Below are 22,069 nucleotides of genomic sequence, written 5' to 3' on the forward strand. Positions count from 1 at the left end.
GAACTCTACCAATCGCCCAAGCCGACCGGCTCCTCCCCCGCCCCCACGCCAGCGGTAACCTTCCTTCCTCCCCCTGCTAGGTGTAGAGTTTAGATTTTAAAAAGACGTTTAGAACTGCCTGGAAATCCGGAATGGCGGGGGGCGGGGGGGGGGGAATGAGGCATCCGGGAGGGGGACTTGAGGGCCCTGGCTTCCGTGGGGGCTAGACAGCTTCAGCTTCCAACCAAAGTTCTCCGGGGTCCAGACGCCCAGGAGTTCCCCGCGGGCTACAGATCCAGCTTCCGCCTAGAAGAACGCGGGCATCTAGGCTGCCCCGGGAAGATCGCAGGCCCTTTGGCTTTTGAATTGAGTGGTCCTGGCGGAAAACGAGCGGGCCTTGGGCTTGTCCGCCGAATCGGGCCATACCTCGGTGCACTACCCCACAAGAAATTTACAAAGTAGGAAGCCGGGACCAGGAGGGGGAGGGTTTGAGCATAGGTGTGGGGGGTGCGCGCGCGCGCACGAGTACTTTTGTGTTGGGGGTGGGGGAGACACTTCACACTCCCAAACCAATTCTTGACCTTGCGCGGAAATCAGCCCCCTACTTTTCAACGAAGCTCACCCCCCACCACCAGCCACCTCCGGGAGCGCCTGAAGCATCCCTCCAGAGGCCCCACAAAAGTGGCACTAATATACCGCTCCGATTTTCGAAGGTTTATTTCACGTCAAAACTGTAAAAGTTCTTGGGAGAATTTACAGACAAAACATCTGGTTCGTTAAAACAAAGCTACCGGAAAAAAAAAAAAAAGAAAAAGAAAAAACAAACTTCGCTGCTGTGTAAATGCACTTTTAACAAACAATTTACCGCCTGGAGAGGGCCTGGCCCCAGGGTCCGGATCTTTCGAGTTTTGGCAGGGGATGAGGTCCCCAGAAGGGACCCAATTCTTGGTTGAAGAGTGTAAGTGGCAGGCTTCCCTGCACCCAGGGCACTTCCTCGCCACTGCCCAACCCAGACTGCGGTGTGTGGAGGGCCAAAAAAAAAAAAGGGGGGGGGGACATCCAGGAGCCAGCGTAGCAGGCATACCTGGTGCCGCCTGCCCAGGTTCTGAGTTCTCCAAAGGCCCGCACTCTGGCCAGCCGCACTCACATCTTTAAACCGGTTGCAGGCTCCCGGAGTGTACTACTCAGACTGCCTTGTCCCTCCAGGTGGTCCAGGACTTCCTCAAGGCACCAGGAAACCCTCTCCAAGGTCAGAGTTTAGGCCCTGGGTGACTGGGACTGGAGCCTGCCCTGGACCGGCAGCGTCTACGACTCTTTTCCTTTGAGCCTTTTCCCTAGGTGGTCATCCCAATGACACACCTCGACCTTCTTCGGGTCAGGACAGCGGTCACCCATTGCCCTCAGTTGTCATATTGGACACAACCTCGGGTGCCTCCCTGCGGTAGCCCAGCTGCTTCTTCCCAGGACCGGACTTTCAGACTCAGGCAGGATGTACTGCAGGTCAGGACCCCTCCCTCTCCACTGCAACCTGTTCCAAGCCATGCTTGCCTTTGCCTTTCCCCCCTCGGGAACTCGTCAGTTGGGGGTCAGAACGCTCTTGGGGTGGTTTACACCCATTCAGATAGGACCCGGGAATGGGGTCCAGGACTCCTTGAGTTCATAAACAGACTGGGAGTTTTTCTATAGAATACAGCTCAGTACCCCGGGTCTGAGGACAGGAGGGCTTCCATTGGCCCTAAGATGCAATCTGGGGGATAAGAATTGCCTTCAGGTGCCCTGGGAATGATTTGGGTTTGCAACATGACTATTTAGTTTCGGTGTGAACCACCTGGCTGTGACGTGAGCCGCCAGTTTCTCCCAGGAGTGTTCTCCACTGGGTGGTTCTCCCTGAGTCGTCCTACTACCCCTCATCCCATTTTTCCTTCTTCAGTTTTTAGGGATTTAAAAAAATCATCTCCCAGAGATGGGGGCATTTGGCTTAAATGTTTACTATCCAGCATGACTCAAGCGAAAAAGAAGTTACCTGGTGCTCTTGGGGATGTGTTTGTTGTTTTTGGAAGACACCTGCAACTCTTTGAAGAGTAGGGTAAAAAAGATTTCTACATGGTGCATCTTCCATAAAATTATAGTTCCTCGGCAGGGCGCAGGCTTTCCTGCCCTCCAGTCTAGCATAAAAAACAGCTGGACCACCGGATGTGGTTATGCAGCCCCTGCACCCCCAAAGCACAGGCTGTATCTCCTTTCTGAAGGAAGGATCCCCAGTATGCACTGCTGCAGCCTCTCTGGACTCCTCAGGAACTGAACATACCTCTGCATTCACTGGAAAGTGGCTCTTTCCCCCTTCTAACTTGCCAATCACAATGTGAACAGCTGTACAGGATTTTCCCCCTTTTTAAAAAAGTTGACTAGAGGGGACAGAACTCACCAGGCACCCAGAAAGAAATATTTGCAGTAAGAATGAAGTCATTTAAAATGCCAGGTACAGCCAGCCTCCCAGAAAATGTCCGAGGAATAAGTCCCCTATAAACCCTACCCCGAAGTTTTTAAAGTGAGGACAAGGGTCCTTTGGACAGGCCGGACTGATCAAAGACGCATGTGCATTTTTACCCTCTGGACAGTTGTGGAAGGACAGGGAAGCAAGAGGCAATGACTGGGAGAACACACAATGACAGGGAGAACACGCCACCACAGCCGAGGTCAGCACTCTGGAAGAATGGGCACCACGCACTGTCCACATATGGCCCTGCCTGACTACCTCTAAATAACATGGGCATTACAGACTTACTGCCACCCAGACACCTTTTTCCCTTGGTTTTCACTGGGATCCCTGTTCTTTAACCCTCTCCTGTTTCTCCTTTTCAGGCCTGGTGGTGCAGCAGCCAAATGGGACCAGCAAAGTTTTACACTGAGATCTCCTAGCTAACACGTTCTGGCGAACTGACAACCCAGCATCTGCCCAGTTACAGTGGGCATAAGCCCCTGTATTCAAGTAGTTTCAGAGTCTATACTGTGGTTGCTAAGGATTTGGAAGCTCTCTCCCCTTCTCTTTCAGCCACACCCAGTCCACAGAAAAAGGGCAGAGAGAACCTAGGACTAGGTCGATACTCCCCCCTTTTCATCTGTCCCATCCCTACAATGGTCTGAAAAACTATCCACGTGTTTGGGCCCCCGGATTAAGGGGGTCGAGTGCAGGTAGTTAAAAGGACACAGTAGAGATCAGGGATCCACCTTACCCCGCCACACCGGGCTGAATCTGTTTGCCTGTCCCGGCGGCAAAACAGTGCGGTCGCGGTGTGTACTCCGCACAGCCCGTGTTGTGCGTGACGGGCTGTCGCTGCAATGTGCAGCCCATTGACACTGATGGATGCACCAATAGTTAGACGGACAGATGTTAGGGCGGATCGCACAGTGCGCGGCGCCTAAGCGGGGGAGGGCCAACCACTGATCGAGCGGCGGCTGCGGCGAGCAACACGGAGACCCGAGTTCAGGCCAAGGCCCGCGAGGGGGCGGGGGGGTGCAGGGGTTGGAAGAGCAGCAAGGGGAATGAAAGGAGGAGGCAAATCACCACTGGGGCGAACTCCCTGCCTTCATTGAGCGGCGCCCAGCGATGTGCGCGCTGCTACCGGTGCGCCTAAGTGGGCGCTCGGCGCTTCGAAGGTGAGCCAGGGGCTGGTGGGAGCTGACCTCGAGCGGCGCCGACCCTCCTTGCAGGCAAGAAGCGCCCAGCGCGGCCACCAGAACCCTGAGGCCGCCGCCGGCGTCTGCCGACTCACCGTTCCCTCGCTCGCAAGAAGCGTTTCACGCCCCACGGCCGCATCTCCCAGGCCTGGAGGGGTCGCGGTTTCGGCCTCTACGGCCGCAGGCATCAGACGCGCGTGGCGTCCCCACCCACGAGTACGCCACACGCCGCCAGCCCCGGCACCCAGTCGCAACCCGCCACTGGCTCCGGACCCCTCTCGGGGTCCGCACCCCACAACTCCAAGCGCTCTTGCGCGCGCTAAGGCGCTGGAGGCGGCTTTATAGCCCGGGAAGACCGCGGCGACACATCTGCATTCAGGGAGGCGTCTGGACTGAGCCCAAGCCCGCAGGCTGGGGGCGAGCAGAGACTTTTGATCTTACCGTCTGGGTGAGATCACGGTCTCCTGGTCTAAAAGAAAAGAAAGGACGCTGTGAACTTTTAAAACAAACTTGCAAAAGCAATCACAAAGAAACATAAAAAGGAGGCAGGCCATAAAAAGAAGGGAAAAAAGACAAAAAAGGAAAGAAACATAAGGAAAAAAAAAAAAAAAAAGGAAGGAAGAAGGTTGGGATTTGCAGCTCCCAGAGCGCTCAGTCAGTCCCGGGTCGCGGGTCGCCGGCCCTCGCCGGGACTGTCGGCCTCCCGGCCCGCGGGAGGGCCAAGCCCCCAGCCGACACGCCCAGGCATAGTGCCGCCTCAGGGACAGTGGGCTTGGGGACCGCCCCCGCACCCCCGCCACAGTCGCCGGGGAGCGCCCGGAGCCGGCCCCGCCGCGGCCGCCCCATTCCCGGCCCGAGAGCTGGCCCAGGGAGACGCAATCGAGCCCGCAGCGCATCGATGCGCCGCCGCCCGCGCCGCTCGGGCTCCGGCTCCCGCTCCACCGCCGCCGCCGCCCGAGGGTCGCCCGCATGAGCTCCAGCCCACCCGCGCCCTCCTCGCCGCCCGTAAGTGAGCCCTCGTCGTCCTGCCACCAACGCAGCCCTCCCAGCTCCTCCTCCCCGCGGTCGCCCGGCCGGGCCCGCCCGGAGCCTCAGCGACCCCAATCACCCAATCAATAATCAATCCCCTTCATCCAGAACTGCCGGCAGGCCGGGCGCGGCAGGGTGGCCCTCTCTCAGAGGCGCCCTGGGGCGGGGGATGGGCCAGGGAGCCCGAGTTTGTTCTCCCGCCTCCGTCCCGCCCTGGGATCCGCCGGCGCCGTGGGTGGGGGGCGCGGCCCGGCGTCCAAGGGGGTGAGAGGCGGGGTGGAGGGCCCGTGATCATCCAAAAGTCAGGAGAGGAAACTTGGAGGCACCCCCTCCCACCCTGACCCCCGAGACAGGCCCGGGAAAGTTTGCCCGGGGAAAAAAAATAGGGGGAAGTGGCAGCGGCGGGTCCCAGGGGAGGAGCCCGGGTGGCGTGGGGCCTGAGGGCGGCCCCCACCCACTCCGGCCCGCACCCGCCTCTTCCTTGGAGGGCGCCAGCGCCCGCCTGCGGGCCCTGGCATTTTCGGGGGGCGCGAGCCCGCGCCCAGGAACCTTTCTGTGGGTTTTGGACGCGGTGGGTGGAGAGGAGTGCGGGCCGGGCGGAGCAGCTGGGGGCAGCCAGGGGGCGGCCCGGGTGGAGAAGAGGGGTGGGCGGGGGTAGCTTGCGCCCCGGGACGGGCTCCGCGGGGCTGGCGCCGCGCCCGTGTGTGTGCGCACGGGGCGGAGGCGGAGGGGCGGCACCCGGTCCCTGGACTGGGTGGGGGTCCTAGGCAGGCCCAGGGCTGGGGGCGGGGGCGCGGCGCCCCCGCGGGCAAGCGAGTGACACGATCATCTCCTTTTCCTTTAAGCTTGCCTGTTGCCGACGCCGCCGCTCCAGCCGCGCCGCGGGCAGAAGACTGGACCGCCGAGCCCCGGGCCGCGGCGGCGGCTGCGTGCCCCCCCGGATGCCGTGACCCCCTGCCCGGGGCGGGGGCCGGGGCAGGACCCGCCGGGGCCGCTCCCGCGCTCCTCCTCCCACCCCTCTGCCCGCCTTCTCCCCCTCTCCCCGCCCCCCAGCCCCGAACCCCGCGCACCTCGTCTGGGGACGGGGCGGGGGGGGCAGGGCCCGCTCCTCCCCGCCCCCTCCTCCTCCGGCCTCTGGAGCGATTTGTCAAACTTCCCATTCCGCCGGCAGCGCGGTCCTCCTCCTCCTCCTCCTCCACCACCTCCTCCTCTGCCTCCTCCTCCCCCCGTGCTCCTCCCTCCCCGCGCCTCCCTCGCCCGCCCTCCTTCTTCCCTCCGCACGTTCGGGGATCGCGGCGGAGCGCGGCGAGGGGGGGACGCGGAGAGCCGGGGCGCAGCAGCATCCTGCGGGCGGCCGCTCTCCGGGGGGGAGGCTGAGAGCAGGCCCGCCTCGCCCCCCCCGCGGGCCCGCCGCCCCTCCCTCCCTCTCCTCAGCCCGGCAGCGGCGGCGGCGGCGGCTGTGGCAGTCGCGGGAGAAGCATCATGCCGAGGAGGAAGCAGCAGGCGCCCCGGCGCGCAGCAGGTACGAGCCGCTTCCCCTTCCTCCTCCTCTCTTCCTCCTCTTCCTCTCCTCGCCCGGCGCCTCCAGCCGCCGGCAACCCCGCTTCTCGCCTCACTCCTTGCCGCTCTCCCACTGCCGGCGCAGAGTAACTCCGGGCGCCCGGCTTGCTCGCTGCTTTTCTCTTTGGGTGCGTGCGTCCGCCTCGGATACCCGGCGCCCCCCGGATGCCCCGCTGCGCTCTGCCCCCCTTCCCGCTCGCATCCACTTCGGGACCGCGCTCCGGGCGAACTGAGCGGAGATGGGTCCGCGCCTCCCCCGCTCTCTGGCTGCAGAGCGGATGGGAAGGAGCCCTGGGCTGTCGCTTTCCGTGGGGGGCGGGCGGGGTCACCTGAGTTCCCTGGGACACCTTCGGTGTCCTCCGCGGCGGACCGGCGGGGGACTGCCGGGTGTCTGCCAAAAGAGAGACTGAGAGCGAGTGAGCGAGCGTGTCCCTTTGGCCACCTTACTGCTAATTCGATTGATTCTTCGTTTATTGGGCCCAAACCCGGCACAGCGGTGGAAAACCAGAGCGCACAGGGTCTGGGTATTGTCAGATGACTGTCAAGTCAGTATTCAGTGCTGGCATTTCCTCTACTCCCGTTTGTGTCCCTTTACCCCCTCCCCTCCTTCCACTGCTTCTCCTACCCTCATCTCAGAACACTTAGTTTTGGGACACGTTTGAGTACTCCCCCCACCCCCCACCCCCACCTTTTTTTGCCAGGAGTGTCAACTCCTGTTAAGACTGAACTGATTTTTCTTTTCTTTTCTGGAAAAAAGCATCATTGAAAGCAAAACAAAACCCACACACGTAACATTATTTTGCAATAATGTTGGTCGGGGCATGTTGCCTGGAAGGAGGGTTTCTGGCCCTTTGCCACCCTTGATTTGATGACTGATTGATCGCCCGTCATGCTGCTGCCTTTGATCTATTCATTTCCAATAAACATCAATAAATCACTTGCAATAGTGAGGCCAAGCTCTGTGACGTCAGGAGGGCCCTGTCAGTGCAACTTCGGGGATTTGGGGGCGGATTGCGAGAAGACCACATATGGACGTGATGTATTTTGATATGAGTAACACTCTGATGTGCAGTGGTTCAGATGCTGCCTGAAGGAGAAGGTTACCTAGGGGTTCACTTCTTTTCTTTTCTTTCTTTTCACTTCTCTTTTGATGGAAGAGGGGAGGGCAGAGAGAAGGGTCAGGGCATAGGTACCCTGAGTGCTGGTCTTACTTATGGTGGTTCTGGTGATGATGATTTCCATCAGGCCAGCGGGCACAGCCAGTGGAGCTCCCACGTTGGCTGCACTCAGGACTCCAGTTTCTTTACACAGGGTCACAGAGAGGGAATGATGTTTTTTCTTCTCTCGGAAAATGTGCTTGCCTGTCAATGTCTTCAGAAAATCTTAGGAGAAAACAGAGTTGGTTTGGTGCATATAATGCAGGTTTTGCTTTCTGTCCTCAGTGTTGCCCAAATTTAGAAAGTTTGAAAATTCCAGTAGTACTTGTAGGGAGAGTGTGACCTCCCAGCTCACCTCACTGATGCTTCTTGCTCATCCTACCTTCTGCTTTAAATTCCAAGCTCAAGGAATGAGCTTATCTACCCAAAATAAACTCTAAAACTTTGGAGGAATCCTTCACAAAGTTGGGTAGTAGGAATGCCTTGGGCTTCTTCCAGTTTTTGAGATTTTTTTTTCTATCTTTTTGGATACACATTTTAAGGTATCTGAGTGCCTCAATCGAATGAACCATATGTGATTACATCTTCACATTTGGTTTCGAACTCTCTACAGTTCATCTTTTTGGTTCCACATTGCCCCTCCGAGACTCCTTATTTGATAACTTTCTTCTGAAATTATTAGAGAAGGGGAGAACGTACTATTGTTTTTATTTTATTTTTTTTTCAAAGCAACCTGTTCACTAACCTTTTTGCACCTTTTGAAAAGCCAGCCAGGAAATCTCAGGTCAGTTAAGAAAAATTCATTATATAAAAACTTGACTGCACGACTAATAGGAGATGGAAGAATGGTTTTGCTCTATCAAAATGACCCGTCAAAACGACTTTGTTTCATATTTGATTTAATTGTCTCTCTCCTGACAGGCACATTCATCAATAGCTTAATGGTCAATCAGAAGTTGGCAGCGTGAGTGGTTTCTTTCTTTCCCATACCCTGGTTTTGGATTTACTTTATCAGAATGCCTCTGCCTAATGGACATGTGGAGGAGGGGGTGGAGAATGACTGAAGGGCTACTTATTTAAGAAGAGTGGAGAGGGAAAAAAAAAAAAACCTTCCACATTAGGCTGGCGATAAGTATGCACAGGCCAATAAGTGAACTGTGTGAGGATTTTTCTTTTTTGTTGCTGTTTGTTTGTTTGGATGGACAAGAAACTTCCCATTTTTTCCCCTCCTTTTTCAGTTCTCACAGCTGCAAGTTATAAGGTTCCTGCCTGCTTTTGTGGCATACTGAGAGTGATGACAAATTGATTGCTTTGTACTGATAGAGAGTGGGAAAAAGAAAGATGTCTGCTGATTGGTAACTGGAAATCCAGTCCCCAGCAACCTTGAGAATACTCGAGAATTTTTTTTCCCCTCCAAACTGAAAGGTCCGCTCAGCCATAAAAAAAGAAAAGTTGTTTTGCCAGCTTCATTAGTGTTCACCTAATTAGCTGTAAACCTGATGGATTCCTGACAGCTTTAATGATTGGAGATGACAAGCTCGACGCAGTGTCATCCAGCAGAATTAGGTTTGCAGCTAGTTTGATGTAATCAAGTTGATATTACACAGTCCTGGCTGCCTTTAGTTGTGCATTAACTCAATTTTCTGCTGCAGGTGACAAATGGGCTTTGGTACCTGGATAATCATGTCATAGGAATTAGGGCCCTTTTAATGGTCTGGGGTAGAATAACAACCACAAAGGGCCGAGAGCTGGGTAGAGCTTGCAGACATAGCACACAGGTGCACACAATCTTTATATTTAGGCCAAATGTAACACTGCTCTCTGGAAGGCCGGAATAGGCTCCCAAGAATCCCTGAAAAGATGTATTTCTGTAGTTTAGTTTTTTTTTTAATAGAAATTATGCAAAGTCTAGTGTCTTTTCTGAGATATATATATATATATATAGAGAGAGAGAGAGAGATTTCTTTACCTGCAGAGAAGAAACCTGGACAGTAGTTTCCTTTCTTCAGGCGTGTAATTTCAAAGGGCAGTGCATTTGTGCTGGACAGATGTTGCCGCCTGTAGAAGCTTAGAGAAGCAGGGTTAGCAAAGGCCAGTGTCTTTTAAGCAAAATGACCATTATCCTTTGCTTAAAATATGATCCTCTCCTATTTGTAGTGTTTGTCTTTAATCAAGTATTTTCTAAAATGCCAGCAACAAATTTAAAGTAATACCTAGTAGCAGATAATATTTTATTCATTGGTATACATTTTCTGGAGGAAACGTGAAATCAGCAGGCCATTACCTACAAAAAAAAAAAAAAAAAAAAAAAATCCTCAAGGAACCACAACTTGCCACTGGCCATTTGAGGCTTTTTCGTTGAAAAGGAGAAATCTTTTGTGGAGTTCTTAGGTGGTGACATTGAGGGGAAACATTCAAGTATGTTGAGTTTTATAAAAGGGACTTGGATCTGCTTAGGATCTGTTGTATCAGAACACTGAAGGTCCCCTGGGATATGCAGAGGGGCTTTCACATTGCCAGTGGACAGGGCTACGCCTAGGAGATGGCCCACCTGGCAGTGCCCAGTCCATGCCTTCCCAGGCTGGGTCCAGGCTGCTCTAGAGAGGAGCTTTTTCCTTCTCCCTTGGAAGTCCCTGGAGCTTTCAGGAGTGCATTTCAGCATCAGCCTTGGGATTTATTTGCTCTCAAACCCACCACATATTTTTCCTTTGGACAGGTAGTCTTCTCGTAGCAAGGTAGCAAAATACTGGCTTTGGCTGATCTGTGACACCCACCCCCAACCTTATTTCCTCTGAAACAAGGGGAACAATGCAGAATTTTAAAAAGGAAAATAAAAAAGACGAAGGCAAAAAAACAAAGGGGCTAGGAGGCGAGGATAATCCTGCAGCCTTCCACATGGGGAAGAGAATCTTCCAGAATCAGCTGCTGTGCCCCCATTATCTTGACAACTGTCAGTGAGGGCTTCAGTGCTCTCCAGGGCCACACTTGATTGTGAGCGGTTGATGTTGTCATTTTGTTCTCAGTTTTGCCTTGAGCGCGCTCATAAACGGGAGAGAGATAGTCAATAACTGATGTATCAGCAGTTATTCCCCAAATTGCCTCACAAGTCTGCATTTTCCCTCTTTTTTACTAAAGATTGTTTTGTAAAGTGATTAGAATGAAAGGTGACTGTTCAGGGCCGTGGGAAATGCCGTGAAACCCAGGTGAGTTCATGGAATTAAAACCGGTCCTTCACCCCACCCTCTACATCTGGGATTTGTGGAAGGAGAAGGATCACCTTGAGGGCACAGTGCCTGGGCCCTTTGGGGTGTTTTCCTTTTACACAAGTCATGGCCAAGTGAGGCCAGGGCAGGGGCTGCTGCTCGGGCAGGAACACAGAGGAATTGTTGGAAGTCTCCGGTCCTGGTGTGCCACAGCACATTTAATCCCATAATGCCAGCAGTTCAGTTACTCCAAGTGCAGCTAGTGGGTCTTGCTGACCCATTTCTACTCCTGCCTGTCACTGAACAACTATGTAAATAGCTTTGGTCTTATAGCAAAATAATAATAATAAAAAGTAAGGCATGTGTCTACCCTTCTATGTTAGCATGCAGCTCAGTTAAATAGATCAGTCTTAGAACTAAGGTGCTTTTCACACTCCTAGACGTCACCCCACAGCCCATGGGGGGGAGACAGGGCAGAACAGAACAGTGGTTTCGTTTACTCAGAACTCTCTCAGGTGTTCTCTCTCTCTCTCTCTCTCTCTCTCTCTCTCTCTCTGTGTGTGTGTGTGTGTGTGTGTGTGTGTGTGTTTTAGTTATACTCCAAATTGTGGTTTCTCTGTCTGAAGTTAAAAATGAAAGGTGAATACAATATATTGTATTTGGTAACAATGATATGGACTGGTACATCCAGACAGATAATGTGCAGTTGTAATTAGACTCAATAGACAGGCAGTCATTTTTAAATTCTTTGACACATGCATAAAATAGTCATATAATAAGATAAGATGACAATTTTATGTTAGGTTGATAAAGTGTCCTGATACATGCATTTAAATGTCTGTAAGCCTTTTTAAAAAAAATCCAGACAGATTAATTCTAGTTTCCAGTATTTGCAGTTAGTCATTAAATTAATTTTTAAATCCTACTAAACAATAGCTATGAATATTTTTTCCTCCCTTTCTGGATTTTTTTTTCCCTTACTAAATTTAAGGAATGGATATGTAGACTTGGTAGCTTTCCTTCCTTTTGCAACATTTGTAAAAATTTACGTTAGATGTGGACTTAAAAATTTAGGTCACTGTTCATGACTAACATAATGCTGTGCATTTTTTGGAAATATTTTTTTAAAAGACAATAATAGGATGTAATCTGCTTCTGATCTCTTGACTGAACAACTGACATACTCTAGGTTTAGGAATCTTTATTAGAAAGATTAGTTAGTGTCTTTGACCAAATATTGAATATTTTATAAGCCCCATTTAAAAAAGAAGATATTTCTAGTACATATACTTCGTTTGATCAGCGTTTAGATTCTTGAGTTTAATTACTTCCAATTCTGTAAATTATTTCATTATTTCAGCCAGAATAACTCATGAGATGTATTGAGGGGGGGAAAAGGGATTTCGTAAAAGGTCACGTTACCTGGACTTTTTGACCATCTCTCTACCTTATTTTCTCAGCTATGCAGAGGTGTGGCTCTTGAAGAATAATTTAAGTTTGTTTGGGCTTAATGATAAATTATTAATTCATACTGTCAGGACACATGTTATTAATTATGACTCTGCTTTCTTCATCCACAACAGCTGTTGGGAAAACAGGGTAAGTTCAGATTGTCTTCGGGAGGCTGGGTACCAAAGCAAGGTTCTTACCAACTCCTTGTCATCAAATTCCTGGTCTCCAGGCTTTGAGAATAAAGGATTGCAGAGGGCGGAGTATAGGGGAGAGAGAAACTATTAATTCTAGACCAAGATGGACACTGGCAAATGTCAACTAATGCACATTTTTAAAACACAAGCCTAACTCTCAACCCATTCTGAGTCCAGTCGGATTCCAAGGTGTAGGACACCTGATTTCTTCCCAATTCCAGTTTGGAGTTGGCTGACTCCTCCATTCTACCAGTACCCCTCCCTGCCCCGCCCTCTCTTCTTTTCTTTTCTCCTCTTCTTTCCTCTGTGGTAGGCCAGAAGGTCATGTTCACAAGTTTATAGTAGCAGAAAACAAAATACTCTGCATGCTTGTTTCTTTCCCAAACTGGAGCCCATCTTTAATGGAGAGCAAAGGGCTGTTTGGTAATATACGTGCAGTGACTCAAATTCATTTACTTTTGATTTTCCGTCCCCATCATTAAATCTAGTCCTATGTATTCAGTTTCCTCTGAGTTCTTTGAGAAATGCATGTTGCATAAAATAGGCAATTTTTAATGAACAATTTAATGTAAATGGGTTTTGAATTTAAATTAATATTAATGAAGCCTTGAGTGAATTTATTTTGCATACGTAAAGACTTGTAAGTCTTTCACCCATGTGCTTTCTCCTTTATGTAGTAACATTGGTTGGGTGGATTAACCAGCACCTTTTAAAGATTTACACTTAAAAAAATTAAATTGATTTTATATGTCCACTAACACCAACATATTATTAAGCAAAAGCGTTACTTCATTTTAAGAAAACATACCTCATTTCCTACTAACCCTCTTAGTTTCCATTGCTCTGGAAGCAGCCGCTGGCATGGCATCGCTGGCTGCTGGAGAAAATACATACCAACAATAGTTACTACAATCAAGATGTTTTCTTTCTTTGGCTTACCTCTAATGCATTATGTATCCTGGAATGATGGGAAGTTCTGTAATTAATTCTGTTAGATGTAATTGCTATAATCACTTTGATGTTACACATAATAAAGGTAATATGGTAAGCACATAAAAAAATATAAACACCTTATTGTAATACTACTGCTAAAATCCCTTCTCGCCAAGCCTCGTTTATAGACAAGTGTTCCAGACTATTTTTGGTCATAGGTGACAATTTATCCGAGCTAGGTTAATTGATATTCCAAAGGAGAGGCATTTATTGGAAAGGATGGGCCTTGGCTTGGAGGGATCTCCAAGCTGGTTGCCTAGGAATCTTAATGCCTGTTTCCTTAAAGATGTGGCTAATTAAGAAAAGGTTTTGTCTTCTGTGGATAAGAGAGGTAAACGCTGCAGAAGTGGCCATGGCATGAGGAGAGAGTGTGGCAAAGGAAGGAGTGATGAGCTAGGAGATTGATCACAGGGTTCAGATCACAGGGGGTGCTGTTCAGTAGGTTTTCTCATGGCGTGGGATTATGGGAAGCTGCCTGGGTATATGTGTATAAAAGAGGGAAAGCATGCCGGCATGTGCTAATGGGTAAGCAGAGAAGGCCACCTTTCTATAAGAGTGCAGTAAGGGAAATAAAATGTAGAATATTTGCTTTTTATTTTCCTGCACATTTCATTGGGGAGATGGAGGATGGTTCCTAACTGTTGCTTGACATCCCACAGCATTGGCTGATGTGATCTGGTGTACTGAAATCTGAATGATGTTTGAGACCCCACCTTACCACCCATGCCCCCATCTTTGGTACACCCATCTTGGACCCATAATTTCCATAGGGCTTGGAGGAAGTTTGCCTGAGACCTAAGTGCATAATACTCTTAGGATTTTCTGAATGCATGTAAATCTTTTTTTTTTTTTTTTTTAAACCAGTGCAGCTTGCAAGAGGTGGGGATGTGGTGGGACAGGAAACTTAATATTTAATTTTCTCCACTTGGAGAGTCTGGATCTGGATCTGTGGACAAACAAACTTTGCTGTACCCTCTAATGACAGAGTGTTACAGAGTTCTCAGGGCCTGTTCTGTGCTGATTCCCCACATCTGCATTGCATTTTTTGGTGTGTTTTAAGTGATCATACAGAGGGTAAAACTAAGAGAGGGGGCGTGTGAGAAGGGAATGCTGAAATCTCCTGGGAGGAAGGAAAAGGTGTGCTAAGGTAGGCAGATATTCCCTGGCCTGTGTCTTGCTGTTGACCCTAGTGGCTGGGTGCAGACCTGGCCAGGGGCAGTGGATCCTTCTCCTGGGCCTTGAGCAGGTGTGGTCTCCTACCTGCCAGGTAGGCAGGGGCCTCAGGGGAGGGTCCTGGGTCTGGGCCCCGGCCTGGGCTGCAGACCGGCAGCTACTGGTCCACAGCAGTGACTCCCAGGCTGGTTTTGATGGGGAGGATGATAAAAGGTCTGAGAACTCCATAGGCCCCTGTAATCAGGGCCAGCGCTGACATCCTTCTCAAGTTTGACAGCTTCTTCCTTTTCTCTCCTCACCGCCAAGCCTTTCTCAACCGAATTTCCCCGCCCCCCCTCTCCCCTCCCTGCCTGCCGCCCACCCCTTCCCTCCCTCTCCTCCTTTCTGTGTGTGTCTCTCTTGTTTCATGTTCTTGATCAGTCTCAGATGCCGGGAATTATTTTTTTTCGGGCGGGAGGGGGAGTGTTGCTTTAGGTTTGTGGGTTGGGCAGGTGTGAGAGGAAGTCTGTGTTTTTTTTTTTTTCTTTTCTTTTTTTTTTTTTTTTTTTGTACTGTAGGCCTGTTGCTAATTAATGTTCCTCCATAAGATTCTGTCGGAGTTGAGTAATGTTTTTGATCTTTATGCCTGATAACTGCATACTTAATGAGATTTCAAAGCTGTGAGTGCAGCTCCCTACAATTATTGACAGATGCCTTTTCTTTGCCATTGGGTTCAGCTTCATAAATCCTCTCGCCGTAATGAGGTTCAGTAGTGCCACCCTGGCAGTGAGCTAATGAAAGGGGGGAGGGCGAAGCGGCTCATGGCTGTCTGACACATTTTTTTTCCTTTAAAATTTACTATGCAGATGTCAAGCTGCGGGACGATTACTTCAAACATGCTAATTTTTATCTTGCTTTTGTGTCAGCCCTTTGCCATTAAAAAATAAATAAATAAAAGGACTAACCTTACTCCACTTCATTTCTTTCTTTCTTTTTTTTTTTTTTTTAAAGTCACATTTTTAATAACCCCTGGTGTGTGACTGCTGGGGACGTTGACACGCGCGTGGCCTTTTGCAGCTATCCAGTGGCAGAATCTGTTTTAGGTTTTTTTTTTTTTTTTTTTTTTTGCCATTGGAAGGGCAGGGGGAGGATAAAGTACGATTTCCCCAGGCCTCCCTGCAGCCTGCCCTAAGTATGCACTTGAAACGTCGGAGAATTCATTTCAGAGTTCTGAAACTAAATCCTGGTGGAGAAGAGCCGCACCATGCCAAACAGTCGATTTCCTTTTCAGCGGAGTCATACATCACTGACCCACCCTTCCCTCCTGACAGAATGACATATGTCATTTATCATATGGGCCCCGGCCAGACAACAGGGAGGGGAGGGAAGCCCAGTTCCGAAGGATGCTGTCTCCTCCTCCCCGTACAGTACAGTGTGGCTTGCAGAGAAAGCACTGCTGATTTGGCGAGAGGGAGAGGGAGGAGAGAGGGGAGGCAGGGGAGCAGGGAGGCGAGAGCCAGAGCCTGCTTCGTGGATGGCTGTCGGGGTGTGTGGCGTGGCAGGCTCGAGATTGGCAGAGGCGCGGAAAAGAGGTTATGTTCTTTCAATATTATCTGCTAAACCACACTGTTCAGCCTCTGATCCTCTCCTACTCCCCCTTTCCTATTTTCCTTTTCTCTTTTTCCTTATTTTTTTTTCCCCTTTAATCTAGGGAAGCAAGGAGAAAAAAAAAAAGCAGGTTGACAGGTATCATTCAAGCCAGCCTGGTTTGTGAGGGGTGGTATAAATGAATCTCAGGGCTCCTGGCTTCAGATGATTCAAACGTGCGTTATTGAAGATGGATGTTCCTTAAAAAAAGATTGATGGTGGATGCCGGGCTTAGGGTGCCATTTATCATTTTGAATATTATTTAGACTTGCCGTGTAAACCTGTAACTTGAGAGTTGGACCAGCCGGGGCAGGGTAGGGGCCTGTGTGTGTGTGTGTGTGTGTGTGTGCATGTGTGTGTGTGTGTCTGTGTGAGTGTGTTTCCATCGATTGGCCTTGGATTCTCATTGCTGCCGACCAGACACAAGTCCTTCCATTTATAATAGGGAGGGCCCCCCCACATCACCCCTCAAAAAAGGCGAGAGTGGAGAGGTCTTAATTTTGAATAATTTCCAAGGACACAGGGAAAAATGAAGTGTCTGTGATTTACCCTAAAGCTAACAGACAACTTTTTTACTCTCTTTCTTCCTTCATAAAGGCAGTCACGTACGAAACATTAAAATATAAACAGAGCTGTAGTTGCTGAAGCCAGAACCCTTGTCTGATTTTTTAAACTCTGTGTCATGCTTTAGAAAAAAAAAAATCTATCCGAAAAGCTTAGCACAATATAACTTAAAAAAAAATATTGGTTGGCTTGGTTAGTAGTGTGAGAATGAAGAAACGTAGACTTCCACATCTCAGAAATATTTCAGATAAAAAAATGATCTTTTGCGGCTCCCTGCCCCTATCCCAGCAGCCTCTTCCCCTTTGGGTCTGCACTCTGTTCTCCGCAGCTGGGCCCCCACCAACCCCCACCAGGACTGATGTGGACAGCTGTTTCCAGGCCCTGCCAGTTAATCACTTCTTGTTCTTTTGCACCCCTGTGCTCTGTGCACCAGGACACCCCCACCTACTGGAAGCACTTAGGGACGCAGGCTGGCTTACGCCTGGAGCCCCCAGCTGCTGAGAGCAAGGCTCCTCAGAGAGGGCCGGCCTTTAAACCTCTTTTGCTTCTGAGGCCTTGCTGCCTGGCTCCCTGGTGGAAAAAGGAAAACAGAAACTCTGCTGGCCTCCCTGCTCCTTCTCCTCCACCCAAAGAGCCTTGATAGTGCAAATTCAATTGTCAGGGATTCTATTAAATATGTGACTTTATTTGGGTTTGCTAATTAAATTTAAGGCGTCTTGTATGACTTATAGTGTGGACATTAATTTTTTAAAAATGATGGAACAGAAAGTTAGATTGGAGTAGTTTTTTATCTAAAGAAATGACAATCTAGAATTTGTGCAAGAGCTGAATGTATCTTGAGGCTTCTAGGGCAAACTTTTCCCTGACACATAAAAGGACTGCTATCTGCCTGAGCGGCAAGGAAATGGAAGTGCTGCCTGTTCACTTGCCAACTCCAGTAAACTTTGTATGTATTTTGAAATAACTTTATTAGCAATGTGACACAGCACTGCACACAAGGATGACTTCGGATTCACTTTGGGGGTTGACCAGCTGCTGCCAAACATCGGGTAGAATCAGATTTGTGTCCTTTGTTGGTGCCTGAAATTCCACCCAGCTATAAAAAGATGATATTGTTCCTTGCTGAGACTTCATGGAAGAAGACAAAACTTTGATCATCTCCCCTTGCACTTGGGCAGTGTTGGAAGTAATTGGAGTACAAGTGCCAATTTGCAGGAACAATTGTAAACACCTTTGATACAAATGGCATCCTCCCATTTTTTACTGATTAGAAAAACTTTCCTATTAATAGGTGCAAAGTCCATTTCAGGTATAATTGGTAAGGAACTGAGTGCACTCATGGGAAGAAACCTTGTTTTGTTTTTTGTTCGCTTTTCTTCTTATCCCCTTTTCTCAGTTTTATGGCTGGAGACATGATTTATTGCAGCCATCCATCTTGGGGGCTCATCCATCACACCCGGGTTGCTAGGAGATTGTGGCAGCAGCTGTTTGCTCTGAATCAGACAGAAAAGTTGTCAATCATCAAAGGCAGGTGAATAGCATTAGAAACACGCTATTGTCAGACGGAATAATTAATCAAAGAGAGAAAAGATAATTAAAAAGATATGACCCTTGCAAGTACTTGCTCTGGGTTGCCTGAAAAAAAAAAAAAAAAAGAAGAAGAAGAAGAAAGAAAGAAAGAAAGAAAAACTGCCTGGTCTTTTCTAGACACTTAAGCAGCTGAGGGCTGATAAAATATGCACTCTGCAGTGCATAGTTTTTAATTAATTGAAAAAGGTTCAACATTCAAAGAGGATGCTGGAGAAAAGTCCGATTATGAGCAGAAGTAATATTTATTGTTTGCATGAAGGGCTTGACACAGACAGACTCCAACTTTCTGTTGGCAAATCTCTGGTTCTGTGGTTGGTGAGAAGGTGCCACCAGGGTCTCCAGGTAGTCACCAGGGACCCATGTCTGTTTCTTCTGCTCCTCTGCCATCTCGTTCAGTTACTCAGACCCCAGAGAACCAGAGTGGGCCTCTACTAACCAGGGTCAGATGTCTTCCTACAGTTCCAGTGGGTCTGAAAGGACTGAGCTCCTTAAATGACAGGATTTTTTTTTTTTTTTAAATGGAGGTAGGAGGATTGGAAGATGTACTGTGATGGCCACCTTCGGGGTCCACAGAGCAAGCTCTGTATCTTTTCAGCTGCTTCAAATCTACCTGGTCCTGAAGGAAAATTTAGAATTCATCTTGGCGTGGCCCAAAAAAGGCGCGCCTTCGTGAGTCGCATCTAAAAAGTGATAACCCAAAAAACCCAGTATCGTGGTCTAGGGATGATTTTAGGTGCCCATTTTACCCTCAAAAATATATTCATAGACTAGGAAGTTCATTCTTGCTCTTTCTGAAGCTAAAATATTCTGGAGGAATTGGAAAATGTATTAAAGACGAGATAGAAAGTGGCATATCTCGAGTTGCTTTTCAGTTAAATATGCTGCAAACCCTGAAACAGATCTACTCTTTTATTTTTGGATACTATGCTTGATTTTCACACCATTCTCCTCCCAAAGAATAGCAGGACTTCTAAAATTAGCAGGAGGAAAAAAGGCTTGAATATTAGAATTCATGCGGAGGAAGAAAGCAACACTTTTTTTTTTTTTCCAGTTGGGACACTGTTTTCAGGGTGCACCAGATCAGAGAACTAGGGCCTCCATCCTCCACTCTCTACACACTCGACATTGGGAATTTATTACCCTGAGTCCCGAGGGAGTGTGCTACCATCACACCTCTGAAGGTGTCATCCACCTCTTCTCGTTTTACACTTGAAACCCACTGTGGCTGATACAGCCCTGGCCTTGAGGTGAGAGAGAAAGAGAGACACCTATAATCAAAAACACTTGCCTGGCTTGCTGGAGCCCTCTCGGAGGACTCACCTGCTCAGGTAGCTGGAGGAATTGTTCCTAATCAGAACTTGATCGCCAGGAAAATGAGTGAATTTGACTTCAAGTGACTCCTAGGGTTCTGGAGCCAGAGTGTCCTTGATGGCCTTCTGACCTCACAAGTCAGCTTGGAGATAGCTGAATATCTGCATTATTTTGACTTATTGGTTGTCCTTGAATTTTGGTGTTTTCTGGAGCAATATCTGTTCTTAACCAAGCAGGGGCTGTGCTGCGGGCATGCCCAAGATTCCAATGGATGCCTGGTGGGGGTGGAGAGCTTCATTGGATGACCATGGGGACAGTTCATCTCAGCCCTTGAAGAGCAATTCTCATAGTTCTGTCATCTCCCCTTTCCTAGTAATTGCTGAGAAAGCATACTGCCTAATGTCAGGCAGAGCAGTTCCAAAATGTGGAAGTTCATCAGGGAAGGGCAAAAGAAGAAAGTTCCCTGTGATTCATTTTATGGTAGATTTATGAATTCACATATAAAGAACGTCAACCTTTAATGCTAGTGAAATGAGATTGAAATTTGCTTCCCCTGGGAAAAAAAAGGCAAACAAAACAAAGAAAGGGAAAGTCTTCAAGTTCTGAGAAGTTTCTGCGGATCATTTTTTTCTGGAGCTGCATTGGGATCTGATGCTCCTTGTTCTCCCAGGTGACCCCTGATACCTGTTTAAGTGACCCATGAAGTGATGGAGAGGAGGGGAAGGGTGACCCAGGGGGAGGGACGCCTTGGTCGTCTTCAGAGGAGTCTAGGGTTCTGAATTTGTGTTCTGACCAGGATTGCAGCCCCTCTGACCCTGGATCATGGTTTCTAGGACAAGGGAGGGGCACTCGGCGAGGGCCTCCTGTATCTGAAGGGAGTATAGTGGGATAGAGCCCCTGTGTTCCAAGTCCTATTTTACGGTGAGCAAACCCAATACTCCCTTGACCCCGTGTCCACTTGCCATTTGAGGATTTCATGTAAGTGTCATCCATTTCCCTCTTTTAGTTTCTCGAGACAAGGTTCCCTGGAAGTCCTGGATTTTCCTAACTCAGCTGCCATAGACTCAAAGCAAGCTGGGCCCCCCCCCTCGCCCCACCCCACTGGCTCTGCCCGAAGCCTTAGGATGCGAGAGAAAGGAAGCTCAAATTAAGCAGTGTGACTCTCTGTAGGTGTAGACATTTTGAACCACTTAAAAGACCTCGGCCCACCTAAGATGCAGTGCTTATTACTCACCTGCCCAAGGAAATGCCTTTGAAAGGGGCGAGGATTCACATTCGCTGGAGGAGAAGATGGAGTTACCATGGCTTTCCCGTGGTGAAGGGCTCCCCTTTCGCGACATTCCATTTCCTGCCTTTGTTTTTGCTCTGGGCTTGTATGAAATGGCTCTTTCATATATATTAGTTAGCGAATACTATGTCGGTGTAATATATGAGGCTGCGGTGGTGTTATTTTCTCTTGCTTTTCTGTATAAAATAGTAAAGGCAGCAAGGCCTCTGGTACGTGACTGAGGTTCCTACTGAGATGGTTAGGTGAATAAGTAATAGAACAAACACGGAGTCTACTGGGCAAAGGAAAATAAATAAAATAACAGCGTGTTCTTGGTTCAGAGGGCCGTGCAACACAAGCTTGTTCACGTTGGGTCCTGGAGCCGCAGAGCCTGATGAAGTGTGGGTGGGGAGGCAGAAAGGTATTATTTGGAAACACATGTACTGGCTCCTTGTGAAAGAAGTGAAGTATTTAACATTTCTCCGAGGAAAACATCTTTCATTACTTGACGTGCTCTCTGGTAATGATTTTTCATTTCAACAAACAAGTGCTTATTAGCGTTCGTGCGAGAACCTGGCTGAGGTGGATGGCAGGGCCATTTTTAACAGGGTCTCTCTGGCCAAGGTGAATGGGGCCGGGCTGGTCTAGGTGGTCCCCGGGTGACCTTAGATGTGGCATCTCCAGGTAGCTCTTGGACACATACTCCACTCTTTGGACCCTCTGCCCCGCTATGAGGGTGGCTGTGGGCTCAAGTGGGGGAAGTCACAGTCTTATGTTTTGTTTGTTTTTCATTACAAACAGGATGATCAGTGGTACTTGATTGGAGGTTTGAGCTGGGTTTGCCTGGAGAGCTGGGCTGCACTGCATGCTGGGATAGAGGATTTCCTGGTGAAGTGGACTATTTTGCTTGAAGAAGATACGATGGTATAAGGGTTGAAAAAACTGATCAAAGTCCTGTTCTGTGATGGCTCTGGCTATTACAAATGAACTGGTTTCAAGAAAGAGCCTAGGCACCAGAGCTGAGCAGGCATTAGGTGGGCATTCTGGGAGGTGGGCTCCCATACCTTGGGCAGCTTCCTGATTCTGGTTGGTGCTGGGGAGGGCAGCTGCATTGCTCTTGGCCTTCTGTGAATGAGAGTGGGAGGCAGCAGGTGTGGTCTCCACTCCAACTTACTTTGGCTGCAATGCCTGCGACCCTTCAGTGTGGCTTCAGCCCTGGTTTATTTCGCCTGTCTTTTCTCCTATGAGATAGTAAGTGCTTCAGCCAATCTCACTGCATTTCTGGCCCAACAC

At 49.2% G+C, this 22,069-nt stretch overlaps 1 protein-coding gene across 2 annotated transcripts in view; it reads left to right on the forward strand.

Annotated features, from left to right (window-relative positions):
• Positions 1-4,611: 4,611 nt before the first annotated feature.
• Positions 4,612-22,069, forward strand: part of Tshz3 (teashirt zinc finger homeobox 3) — a 69,945-nt gene continuing 52,487 nt past the window's right edge. The window contains exons 1-2 of one of the 2 annotated variants that reach the window (XM_076837838.1): positions 4,612-4,662; positions 5,532-6,208. In XM_076837838.1, coding sequence (XP_076693953.1) covers positions 6,169-6,208 — 40 coding nt within the window. In that variant the 5' untranslated portion in view covers positions 4,612-4,662; positions 5,532-6,168. Of the gene's footprint in view, positions 4,663-5,231; positions 5,258-5,531; positions 6,209-22,069 lie in introns of those variants that run through there. The other variant, XM_076837839.1, reaches the window with a different exon arrangement.

This window comes from Callospermophilus lateralis, chromosome 18, assembly GCF_048772815.1.
Source record: "Callospermophilus lateralis isolate mCalLat2 chromosome 18, mCalLat2.hap1, whole genome shotgun sequence".
In the NCBI taxonomy this organism is placed as follows: Eukaryota; Metazoa; Chordata; class Mammalia; order Rodentia; family Sciuridae; genus Callospermophilus; species Callospermophilus lateralis.